We start from the raw sequence: 13,466 nt of genomic DNA, 5'->3' as shown, positions 1-13,466 counted from the left end.
GTGGGCAAGTACCCACTGCACACCCCTCATCCTACCTGCTCCTTGCTCCCTATTCCTCACGTGGCAGGCTTCACTTCTAGTGCCAGTGAAGAAGTAGCCAGCCTCTCCTTTCCCTTCCCATCCCCAGACTGTGACAGACATGATCACTTTGTAGCACATCTAGAGTACTTCTATTAAACACGGTAATTTCCTGCCCCCCCCCAAGAATGACAAACATCCTGAGCATGGTTCTGGTTGTATGAAAATGGTGAAAGTTTTGATCCAAGTTTACTTCTTATTCCATTCATTTGCTTAGGCTTATGTTGGAGGGAAAAACTCACTGACTGTGCGGGTGGAGGGCAGGTGGAACGGGACAGCTTATAACCATAAGATTGTCAACAAGATACAAATAACGTTTTTTAAAATATGGAGAGGTGTTTTTAAAGACACATAAATTTTCTATGCAGAAGCATGTTTTCCCGCAAAACCAAAATGTTCCACTAAGCAGCACACACAAACACGTAGAGAGATAAAAAATTTAAACCACCTTGTAGTCCAGGAATCCCTTGAATTCCTTGATCACCTGGTGTTCCTGGGATTCCTGGCAGTCCAGGAGGGCCCTTGCTTCCTGGGACAGAGAATATTCTCCCAGGGACTCCAGATGGACCTTGCAAGAAAAATATAATGAAGAGCTATTGCTCTGTATTAAAAGAAAGAAAACAAACTACAGAAAACCCCAAACAAATCAACCTAAGTCAGCTGGTATTAGAACAAGAATGGTTGGTTACCATGTTGGCCCTTTGGTCCCCTTGGCCCTTCTGCACCTGGTGGTCCAGGGGGTCCTTGATTACCCTTTTCTCCTAAAAGAGAAGATTGAACTTCTGTCTGTCTGGTTTAAAATGTCAAAACAATGGTCAAGGTTTAGAGTTCTGCATGATCCATGCAACCTTCCCAAAGAGTAACATAGCCTGTAGACTCGGCTGAAATGCGAAAGTGGACTTCTACATCTCTGCTTGTTACTGTGTAATTTTTAGGCCAAGTGCACTCAGTTTATATGAAGATGATTCCATGCCTATCTTCATATAATGGCTGGTCTCATAGACCTAGCTTAAAATCTCAACTTTAGACTATGTCCTTTTTATCTTATGTGTTTTTGTCACCGAGTTTGCAGGTCAGTTGCTGCCTTCAGTGATGATGTGCAGTTTAAACACAGTTTAAACCCTACTGTCAGTTACACTGATGACTCTTGGGAGGGTTGTATAGTTTTTCAGGTGTTTGAAATGTAATAAACAATTCCTTTCACTGTGCAAAGTATGAGGTTACATTCAGATTACTCTACACAGCTCTGCTGGGAATAAAAAAAATAATATGTATTTTTATCATCAAGTCAGGAGATTTGACTGAATATGCCACGAAAAGACAGCTTTCTGCTTAAGAAAGTATAATTACTGACTGTACGGTGACTTTTCAAATTAGAACAAATATAAAATACACAATAATTAGCATGGAATACAAACCAGTAGGTTAAACAGGTAACGACAATTCTGTGTCACTGTAAATCATGCAACTGAAAAAATGAGAATAGTGAAGTAACGCAGACCTGTATCAGATTTAAATAACTAGAAATATGTCTACATTAAAAAGGTCTTTTTAGTCAGCTCAGCTCCTGATCCAACTAATCCTCAGGAATATGAAATTAATGATGCCAATACATTTAACAGTTTGTCTGCTGATAAACTGGTAGGTTAGATTATAATTGGGACGATTTTACACCAAGCATAGGACCCAGTGCTCTGGGTAATTGTAATTGTGATTACATGGTCTTGAGTTCTATAGCTAACAGGTTGCCAAAAAGTCACATCATCTAGCAGTGGTGTGGCATTACTAATTAGCAGTCCCAAAGTCCTTATGCATTATTAGTCAACTTGTTTTGAATTTGCCTGGAATAGAGGCCATTGAAGTCACTTTAACATCAGTCTGGACATATCCACAGCATCTAGCTCAAAGAAAATGCTCTCCTAGTGAATGCTTTAATTTATAGCTGACCTACACCATGCTCTTGATGGAAAAACTTCACGTCTAGGACCACACCTGGTACTATTACACAAATACTATTATAATGCAACATGTAAATGATTTAATTTGGCACACAGAAATGTAGGTAATAAATACATGAATACCTTTTACACCTGGGAATCCACGATATCCAGGGTCCCCTCTAGCTCCAGGATAACCTGACTGACCTTCTATTCCCTGCAAATCAGGTAACACCAATAATAAATGGGAAGCAGCATCTGCACGCTATGAAGTACATTATCTTTTTGTTCAGAATATTCAAAGCATTATGTTCACAGCATATGCTACAACTAGAATTAACTGCTCCATTTCTGAGCATGTTAGAAATAGTCCCATAATTATTATTATTCCGTAACACAGAATGACCAAGGAAATGATATGTCAGAAATTCACAGTAATTTCTTTTCAGTCCACTTAAGTCCATAAAAACTACTTTTCATATTCATTTTAATATCTTTTCTCTATTACAAGGATTTTTTGGAAGGATGTGGCATATTTTTTTTGTTTTGGTTTGTTGATTGTGGGGTGTGTTGGTTGTTTGGGTTTGTTGGTTTTTTTCTTTTCTTTTTTCTTTTTAATTGTCCTGGGTGTTATTTTCATGGTAAGAGCAAATTAACAATGGAGTAACAAGCAAGCAATATTCTTTTCACTGACTTTTGGACCAGGAGGACCAATGTCGCCGGCTGGCCCTGTTGGTCCTGGTATGCCATCTGCCCCTCTAACACCTTTGCTTCCTTTTATGCTGGAAGTGGAAAGACCAGGAGGTCCGGGAAAACCAGGAGAACCTGTACAGAAACATCAGAGTAAGTAAAGACCGCTGCCAACAACATTTCACATACATTACATACAATCCAGGATGACATTCAACAACTCTATAGTGCTATTCATGTTTACTACCTCAGTGATTCCTAAGGAAATATACCTTTTTTTAAAAAAAAGAATAAAATCATTTTTCCTAGCCTGCTAATTTAATCTGAGATTAGAGTTCTTACAGTACTCTACAGCACTACAGTTTTCTGAATATCTTCCAGTTGTAATTATGCCTGTAGCCACAGAATCACAGAATCATTTAGATTGGAAAAGACCTTTAAAATTGAGTCCAACCACAAACCTAACACTGCTAAGTCCACCACTAAACCACGTCCCTAAGTGCCACATTACACACTCATGCTATCTCACTTCTTTAAAGCTGGACCTCAGCAGCCCTACAGACTACAAGGGAAGAAAGCAAAATCATGCAATGGAGTGGACTGCAAAGCTTAGCATTGTTTTTATTTACATCACCATCACGGTGTTTGCAATGGTAACATTGCATTAATTGGTAAAGGAACTACCTGTTTAATTATGAAGCTGTCCTGGGGGAAGACGCCTTTCAAACTTGAGTTCTGGACAGTTTGAATTCTGCTTTCAATTATCATTTCAGATAAAGAGTTATAACAACACACCTGGTCTTCCATCTGCACCAGCAATACCTCTATTCCCTTTCTGGCCAGTAATTGCCATGCCTGTTGTGCCTTGAAATCCAGGTAACCCCACTAAGCCAGGAGGTCCAATAGGTCCTTGATCACCCTGATGACCTTTCATACCCGGTGGCCCAGGAAAACCAGGCAGTCCCATGTCCCCTTTGACTCCTGCAAAGTACAAGTATTACATTTGGGGAGAGCTGTCAAGATAGTAAAATGGTATGACTACACAGAATATGTGCATTTACTATACCGCAAAGGTGGAATTCAGCCTTTGTTTTTAGTATGGAGAAGTCCCCAAAGCCACCTTGCTACTGTAAAGCAAAATAGTTGTGAGAAGACAGGACTCACTGCAAGGCAGTGTATACACCACTCTTGGAAAAAAACAAAAAAACCCAAAAAAACAAACCCCACAAACCTACAAAAAAGAAACCCCAAACAAACAAACAAAACAAACCAAAAAACCCCTCCAAAACTCCACTTCAGAGGTTGCTCATACAAAGGACTAAACTTGAGAGGAGGGTAGAACAACCAGAGCAGGGACTGTACCTTGATGCATAAGTAGCAGAAATGCTTCTTTGAGCATCAGAACTGGCAAATCCTTCTAAACTCCAGCTAAAAGCATCAATGAGTGCAACGAAGTAAGAGATTACTCCAAAAGGATATTATTATGAGGCTGATCTTAGAGTGCACGATCAATATATAAAGGATATGAAGAGAGATTTATTTATTTTTTTTGTAAGTAAAGCAATCAATTGATTTCTACCAGTACTAGAAATACAGTGGAAAACAAAAAATGGAAAGTTCACTCAGTCAACTGTTCCATCAACACAGAAGGGGAGATGAACAAAATTAAAATGCAATCACTTCAGCTTTCTTAGACTATTTTTAGTATTCAGCATCATCATCTGTTATCGTTAGATCTTTACTTCCCTTTTACAATAGTCTCAACTTTACAAGCAAATCTATACATTTAGTATATAGCACCAATTCATTAATCAAAAGCACAGAATCACTTTTGATTTCCTCTGACGCTCTTAGTGCCAACTGAAGCATCCAAAAGCAGGAGGCAACTTAAAGAGGAAGATGATGATTCTGGTATTTAAAAATCAAGCTTTTGCTTTCTGAAAAAGACAACTCACCTCTATGACCAGGAATACCTCGAAAGCCAGGGATTCCTCTCCCTGGTGCTCCTATAAAATATTAGGTCACATTATACTCAGTCTTGAATAACTGTTAGAAAACATCATAGTTGCATAATATTGCCCACATTTCTTCAGAATTCACTGAATCAAAATGTAGATTTTAGTTATACATACTATATAATTGATTATTTCAGTTCCTTCTATCCAGAAATACAAATTAAATTTCTAAGTTTTCCTTTATAGTAGGAACTCTTATTAATCAATCATATTTCAGGTACATTCTACAAAATAAGCTTTGTCTTTTTTCAGAGGAAAAAAAAAAAAACCCAAGAAAAATCTGCAGTTAGTGTGAAAAACAGAAGAAGAAATGTAAATACCTAAACCAGAAAATATATTAACAGTGATTACTTCAAACTTAGTATGTAAAAACTTCCTACCATGAATGCATTCTTAGTATCCTCATTACACTAACATACACAGAAAAATTATCACTGTAAAATGTGAAAACACCTTCTGTCAGAATTCAGTGAAGGACTAAATCTATCTGTGGATGTTTATGACGTCAGGAGTGATATTTAAAATGAAAGGTTTTACAGCCCAACAGCCAGGTCATGGAAACCTTCACTGTTCATTTAAGTAAACACTGTGATTCCTTTTATCTTGTTTCCACATAAGGGAGGAGACTCCTTTAAAAGGATTTTGGTTCTTTTCACTAAACACTTAAGAACTGTTAACACCAATACTTTGGCTCTTGCAAACTAACATTTTGAGGTGACTATATGACAAATCTCATGTATAATAGTCAACAAAACAAATAACTCTATATAATGACATATGCATTTGGGTTGTTGACAGCATGTCCAATAATTACATAGGAAAACCTATGAATTACATAAAAGTGAAAAACCTTACACTTAGAAACTTATCTTTGGCTCCAGAGAAACTCCTTATTAATCTTTCCCAAGTAATGCTTGCCAGTTTAACTAGGGAAAAAAACAACTGTAAAATAGAATAGAAATATTTCACTGGTGTTACCTGGTTCTCCCTTTACTCCTGGGGGACCAGGCATACCATCCTGACCTTGATCACCTCTTTCACCAATAAGTCCGTTTTTTCCAGGGTCTCCAACAGCACCTGTGAATTATAATGGACCATATCATCATTTACATTTCTATTATTTTGCATTTCAAAAGGAGAAGATAGGAGTCCCCTTTATTAAAATTGAATCAGTTCAGCTACTTCAAAGATAGATGTAACTGTGTTGGTATATAAACATTTGTAAAGAACAGCACATAATTTTTACTGAGCTCACCGAACTTCAGTGGATTTAACACCCCCACTATTTTCACAGGCAGTAACCATCTATCTTTCAAAGGTATTTTAGGATCCTGCCTTTAATTTTGCCTGTATGGATTTCCACCAGCATGGGTTGTTTGGTTTCTCTGCCTGGCTTCATTACAAATTCAATGTTTCTCTAAACATGGAGTAGATTCTGATCTTCACTAACTCTATTTAAAGTCAGTGCAGTTTCACTAAAGTCTACAAAACCACATAATTTTGATGAGAATCTCTGGACATAAGAGCATTCAATGCTCTTTTTGAAGACAGTGACTGGCACTCACTTTAATAAAGTCTGCACTGCACACCTCTGTTGTGGCATTTTTACATACTCCCCCTTATGTATATTGAATGGTTTTATCTTTTTTGCTGCTTTAAAAGACAAGTACAACTCTGTCCTCTCTTTCCACTCTTAATTAATTTCTTTCTCCTCCTCATCTAGCTACATCTTAGTTTATTATTCTCTTTTAGGAGGTAGAGCAAGCCTTTCTTACAATTGTGTGGATATCACATCTTGAGACCTCTGGGAATAAAAAAACACCAGGGTGGGGAGCTTTGCAAAAGTGAAACAAAATTAAATCCTCTTGCCTCAGCTGAACTGACAACATTGCAAACAGGCTGTTGAAGACCTTAGTTGGAATCAGAAAAGTAAATAAAGCCTTGAACTAACATAAACAGAGACTGTAACTGCATCATTTAAATTCTAAAAACCTCAGAACATCAGCTGCCTCGCTGCAAAGAAAATAACAAACCAGGGGGCAGTGATCTGGGAGCGATGCTATATATCATACCAGGAGGGCCTGCAATGCCCTGTTGTCCTGGGCGGCCCTGCCGTCCTTTAACACCAGTATCTCCAGGAGGTCCAAGCTTTCCTGTAAGAAGAAAGGGTGTGGGAGAGAAGAGGCATTATGACTAGATTCAGACTCAGTCTGAGAAGCTGGCTATCATTTCTGCTTTGGACAGTTGCAAAAGATCTCTAGCTGAGGTAAACTAGCCTGACAAGCAAAGAAGCTGTTTAGGTTCACAGCAGTTGAATATAAATGTGCCACACCACAGGCACCCTGTGTAGTTCATTGAGAAATTTTCTTCAGGAAACGTCAGCATCTCACCATCCCTTGAAAATAAAATATACCTGGGATTCCTGCACCTCCAGTTTCCCCTCTGATCCCATGCGGTCCTGGTACTCCTTTATGTCCTGGATGACCTTGGGATCCTTTTTCTCCTTTGCTGCCCAAAACTCCTGGGAGGCCTGGATCTCCCTGAGAAACAGCAGTCACACACAAACAAGTAAAGAATCACATTACATTCCATATTTGAACAATAGAAAAACCATACATAATTTTGAAGGTTAAGTAAGCAAAATCATGGTTCATTATGATTTTCAGACAAAAAGCAAAGTAACTATATGAAGTCTTCCCATAATACCACTGATCCTTTAGCTATAGTTAAGAAAAAAAGATCTTTCTTTAATCTGTACAAACCAACTTCAGTCTTTAGATGTGTTCACTGACACATAGACTTCCCTCAATTTTATTGTAACAGCTCCTCTTTTGAATGAACATACAATCCTTACATAATATGCAGCTATACAAAATACTGAAATACATCTTTTACCTGGAATTCCTACTGACTTTCATGACAGTAACCTCATAGTTTGCAGTAGTTTGCAGCCTCAACCATGTATTTCAGATAATCTTATACATAAAAAGACTCCCAGTTGTTCAACAACCAGAATATGCGGAGTAAAATTGTATCCAGTTGACCTAACTTACAAGATACTGTTGGTTTTTTTCCTAAGCAATATATATTACTGAACATAATATATACTGAATGTAATAAACACTGCTAAGAAAAAACCCCCAATTAATCTTGTGTTATTACTAGACTGTCAAAAGCCAACTGTACAATTTTAGAGTCCAAACTTTTGAATTTGCTAAGATTAAGTTTTTATGTACTTTTTAATTATACAAGTATTCCTTGTATGTTTAAAATACTTATATACTACTGCTTCTTAAGTGCAAGTCCTTTTTCTTAATGGATTAGCAATTTCTAAAGAAACAAAGTTATTTCCAAGATGTTCCATCTTTACAAATAAATTCTTGAACCAAGAGAAAAATGAAAAATAATGAACTCAAAAACTTGTCCTGAGTACACAACAGAATTTTCATACTTCTGATCACTAGCCAATCATCTACTTCTGCAAACTCTGCAGCTCTTGCTTACACTTTGTTCTGTTTTTATAGTCAAAGTCTCTGCTTATTGCCTAATATGACAATGTTTCCAGTGTCTTCATACCTTTGGACCAGGTTCTCCTGGAGGCCCGGCAGATGGGTACCCAGGATCTCCTTTGTCACCTGGAAAGCCACCATAGCCCGGTGGACCAGGGTCACCTGATGGTCCTGGAAAGCCTGGAGATCCTTTCTGTCCTTTTGGACCTGGAAAAATAAAGATACCGATACCATTCTTAAAAGGAATATAATTGCATACCGCACCTTCTGTTTTGTGAACTACTGCTTGTATATTCATTCTTCATTAAAGATTAATTTATACAGCCAGTGATTTATTTCTAAACACATTAAAAAGAATACATGTAACCATATACAAACTAAAGAAGTTATATTTCATTTAGAGAGAGAGAGAACTGCATTGTGCAAGTCAAGCAAATGCTGTGGTGCTAAAAAGCCTATAGGTAATGCAAAGAATAAATCCCAGTCTAAGTATTGTGTAGTGCGCTTATAGTAACTGCTCAGATCTGTGCAAATTTCTATACAGCTCTATGAATTTGTAATATGGCTTGACAGAAAATGACCTGGAATTCCCATGTCCCCTTTGTTTCCTGGTGCACCTGGGAATCCTTGTCCTCCAGGCATCCCTGGAAGACCCATAAATCCTTTGACACCTGCAAGGTGAAGAAATAAGTGTCATCTTCACATGTTTGCTCTAGACACTAGCCGGCTGGTAGATCTGTCATGAACACAGAACCCTCTACTGAACACCATGTCATGGTATCTTATTATTTTATAAATAAACATGCAGCCTCTTGCCCCAGACACAGCTAAAGTTATCATTATTGTTGTCAGAAAGTCAAGGAAATAAAAAGCATCTTATGTATCAACATTAAAATTAAAATTTGTGACTACAGCACTTAGGGGCAGCAATGGAAACATACTTTTGCGAATTTTGATCAAGATCATGAATTTGTATTCACGCACTGGACTCTCCTATCATTGTCTCCCTGAGTTCACTCTGGTTTCTGGGCATTTCACAATCACATTATTACTTACTTATTATGCGCTTCTTACAACTAGTATACCCACGAGCTTTTTCTTATATGGCTCAGGCACTTTTCCCCCTACTCACTTATCTTTAGCTTAATTTAGCTAAATTAGCATTCAGTTTAATGACTACAAGATCTAGTTGCATCTAGAACGTCCAGATGTCTACATTTTAGGGTATTAGCAATGCTTGAACATGTAGACAGGTGAAGTCTTATTTGCTTCCATAAAAAGTTAGGGAGTAGTGGAGCATTTGCAGCTTTTTTTGTGACTGGCTACCTAGCAATGACTATCCTTTATAGTCATTGCTAGGTATGACATAAATATGGATATGATGACATAAAGCATGGATAATTGCCATCACGAGAAGAGCAATTTTGATTATAAGTTTAATGTTATTTCTAATTGTCACCCTTTTAATGTATTTAATTATAGCGTCATACAGTTTTCTAGAAAGAAGTTATCTTGAAGAATCAAAACCACAGAATAGAGAGAAGTAAAGATGTTTTATTAACATCAATTTGAAAAAAAGCAGATGCATCGTCTCACTCGAGGTTCAACATGTATCATTATGTATGAGGTTAAGGTAATGGCAGAGCAAAACTTTGTGAAATATCTTAGGAAATGTCTTAGGTAGGTTTATAATTTATGCAGGTATTTTTAAAGTCTGCTTTTCACTGAAGATCTGGTAACTTTCAAAATACAAGCCAAACATGCAGGCTTTGAAAGGGGTAATAAAATTAATCTGGAATAAAAAAAGCTTCTGAAACATTTTTGTGCACAATTGTAATGGTCATATTTTAGAATTCTTACTTCTTTTTTTAACAAAACAGAATTCAGACTTTACTTTTATAGACACCAATTTTTATTCAGTGGCCTCATCAGCTTTTAGATTTTGAAGTTATTATTATTCAGGACTTAATATTATGTTCTATTTATCACCCCAAACAATATTCTGTATTTAGAAAGAAACAAAGAACCATTTGGTGGCAGCTGCTATGACTTTCAAATAACAGCTTTTGAAATTGCTCAGTTTCAGAATTCTCAGAAAAGCTTCAGGGTTAATGCAGAGAATGTAGTGCTGCTGCTGGAGCTGAATTTATGTGCTAGCACTGAGGTAATATTATCTCTGCTCTCCACACTATACAGTAATTTTCAATATACATATTCCATACCTGGTAGACCAGGTATTCCTTCAGACCCATCAAGACCTGGAGGACCTTGCACACCACCATCTCCTTTTTCTCCTCTTAGACCCATTCTTCCTTGAACTCCTAAAACAAAGTTTCATTTTAAAAAGTATTATGAAACAACATCTTAGAATAGATGTTTTATATGAAGTTACAAGTTTTATGTAGTTCGAAGTTTTATAACTCTTAAAGCTAATGAAGCAGAATTGGAGCATAGGATTTTCACTGAACACATATAAGCAAGACACAAGCTCACAGTTAGTGCCTTGTCTTTTTATCATACAGAGACAAAAGGAGGTTTCTGAATGTTTCCATAGGAAAACGTCACACACAAATCCAGGTAGCATTAGTTAAGTATGTACAACTCCCGTACACAGAGTCTATATTAATATTGGAAACAAAGGAATTCTTCTGACAGTCAAGGATTTCCGAGCAGGCTCAATTTCTTTGTAATCCAGCATCCAGTTGTTAAGTGCACCCATTTCTGCGCTCACAGGCTACTAAATGTGTAAATCCACAAATGTATAGCATATATGTATATAAGCCTTCTAGTACTACTGACATACTGTTACTGGTTTAACACTACAGTAAGAGGTTTCTTAAGGCATATGGACTTGTTACAATGAAAATAAATATTCAGTGTAATATCTAACTAACCCATAAATAAAGACAATTACAGTATTCAGCAATAATTATTTGAAAGCCATGTGAATACTCTCAGTAGTAAAGTCAGTTTCTTCCATGCTTTAGAGTCCACTAGAACTGCAACACAGGTGACAACCCTAACTAGTTTTTAATGACAGAACAATGAATGCATACCTTTTAAGCCTCGTTCTCCTTTACTCCCAACACCAACCAAGGTCTCGGATGGTCCAGGAAAACCTTTATCACCTGGTTCGCCTTTTGCTCCAAGAAACCCTTTTCTTCCCTTTAGTCCTGGGAAGCCAGGAGAACCTGCAAGAAAATATACTGACATTTTCTGATGAAACCTGACTAGACGATAGCATAAGGGAAGCAATGAAACTTCTGTCTTAAAGGACAACTACATATGTAAATATACATTCCAAATCAGCAATCTAAAGTAGCTTCTTGATTACTTTGAATCATCAATAAAACATCTATGAGCATAAGATTACGGCAAGAGACTGTAATTATTTCTTATACTCAATATATGTATAATCTTATATTTGTTGAATAGATATAATGATATTGGGAACATGAATGGGATGGAAAAAATAGAGCAAAAAAGCTCTGTACTCTGTATTTAGCAAACTGCCAGCCACTTGCACAAATGCTAATAAAACAGGGAAGGTGGCAATTCAAAACTGCTAAAAAAATTAATTAAATAATGTTGTCATTCAGTCTGTAGACTGCACATATACAGAAGCCAAATTACCAAGACTCAAAGAAATTCATGCATGACACATACTCAGGAGTGATAACATACATCAGGATGGATCTCAGGACTAACTTCAGCATGGAATTTCCTATATTCTAAGTAATAATGATGGCAGATACTATGGCCACTTGCCTCTGATACCCGCATAGCCTGGTCTTCCAATCATGCCAGGGGGTCCAGGAAATCCCAACAGGCCCATTATACCTGGTTCTCCCCTTGAGCCTGTAGAAATAAAACAGTATGAACATATTCATTTGTATTTGATCAGCAAAACAGAACATTATTTCAGAAAACTACGCATGCCTGTCATTTAAGCGTTTAATTGCTCATTTTATTTTTTCTCCATTTCTATAACACACTGTCCAAGCCAGTTTTCCAGTCTTTAACCACAGGAACAGCATTTACACACACAGTAATCCCCAAACTACCTAGATTAGTAGATGCAACTGCTTCTATCAATGAATGAAGCAACTGACAGTGAGGATAATGTATCCAAGATACCCACACAGGGATGGGTGACCTGTCATGGGATGTATGGGAAAGACATTCCTTTCTGGCTGAGGAACTGAAGGCCAGCTGGGACATGATAACTCCCCTCAAATGACATCAGAAGCCTAGGTTTGCCTGAGTCAAGTGCTACATGTTTATCATTAGTTTTATAGGCTGTACACATAAAAAGGTATGTACCATCTCCTTCCTACAGGATAATGAAGGATTTAACAGTAATGAAAAAAAATCTTTGTTAGAGATAAGAAACATTACACAACTGATATATTTTATTCTACAAATCAAATTTGAACACATTTCTGAAAAACCAACAAACAAACAAACAACCTACAGGGATTACCTACCTTACTTTAAGTTAGTTCTGGTTAAGGTGACAGTTTGATCTGACTCAACTCTGACAGGCTCAAGATCTGAACTTGCTTTTTAAGAAAAAGAAGATAGCATTAACAAGCTATCTGTTTGAAAAGGGATGCTGAGTAAGAGCTAAACACCCACACTTCCATTATACTTGGGAGTTGCTTTGAATATTAACTATTTCATGTCCTACTGCAAGGACATTACTGTACAAAAACCAATGTAAGGTAGCCCTCTGTTCTCAGAAGGATTATAGAAAATTCAGTACTGTGTCACGACAGCTTCAAGATGCACTCGTCATTTAGGGAATGATGATTTATTTATTTTCCACATAGATTGCAATGATATATGAAAGCTGTTGATGGAAAAAGCATTTCAGCATCTTCAATTTGGAAAAGCATGACTGACACCTTTTTGCAGAGACTGACTTAATTTCTACATCAAAACAAGTATTCGGGAATCCTTACCTGGCACACCAGAGATTCCTGGCCTTCCAGACTGTCCCTTGGGACCAGGTAATCCTGTATTTCCCTGAAGACCTGTTAATCCTGGTTCCCCAGGCTCTCCATAGCTTCCTGGGATACTCAAGCCAGGAGGACCCAGTTTTCCTTTTGAACCTTGTGAACCTCTTCCTCCTAAAGAAAAATGCATGACAGTGTAGTAAAGTACATTTGCCTGGAAAATAAACCTTCATCTCTATCTTGACATCATAAGCATGAAACTTCTTAAACTCTGCCTGT

The 13,466-nt window shown here is 37.2% G+C and overlaps 1 protein-coding gene across 1 annotated transcript in view; it reads right to left on the bottom strand.

Moving 5' to 3' along the window:
• The window catches only part of COL4A3 (collagen type IV alpha 3 chain), a 68,073-nt gene that overhangs the window by 9,775 nt on the left and 44,832 nt on the right, over positions 1–13,466 (bottom strand). Inside the window, exons 32-46 of the mRNA XM_055723549.1 lie at positions 13,194–13,361; positions 11,998–12,087; positions 11,286–11,420; positions 10,452–10,550; positions 8,811–8,900; positions 8,297–8,436; positions 7,134–7,260; positions 6,793–6,873; positions 5,699–5,797; positions 4,661–4,711; positions 3,501–3,686; positions 2,710–2,840; positions 2,160–2,232; positions 768–839; positions 527–646 (exon numbers count right to left, since the gene is read on the bottom strand). Coding sequence (XP_055579524.1) covers positions 527–646; positions 768–839; positions 2,160–2,232; positions 2,710–2,840; positions 3,501–3,686; positions 4,661–4,711; positions 5,699–5,797; positions 6,793–6,873; positions 7,134–7,260; positions 8,297–8,436; positions 8,811–8,900; positions 10,452–10,550; positions 11,286–11,420; positions 11,998–12,087; positions 13,194–13,361 — 1,662 coding nt within the window. The remainder of the gene's footprint in view (positions 1–526; positions 647–767; positions 840–2,159; positions 2,233–2,709; positions 2,841–3,500; positions 3,687–4,660; positions 4,712–5,698; positions 5,798–6,792; positions 6,874–7,133; positions 7,261–8,296; positions 8,437–8,810; positions 8,901–10,451; positions 10,551–11,285; positions 11,421–11,997; positions 12,088–13,193; positions 13,362–13,466) is intronic.

This window comes from Falco cherrug, chromosome 11 (assembly GCF_023634085.1).
Source record: "Falco cherrug isolate bFalChe1 chromosome 11, bFalChe1.pri, whole genome shotgun sequence".
NCBI classification, from domain to species: Eukaryota; Metazoa; Chordata; class Aves; order Falconiformes; family Falconidae; genus Falco; species Falco cherrug.
This window is presented reverse-complemented; position numbering and strand designations above follow the sequence as displayed.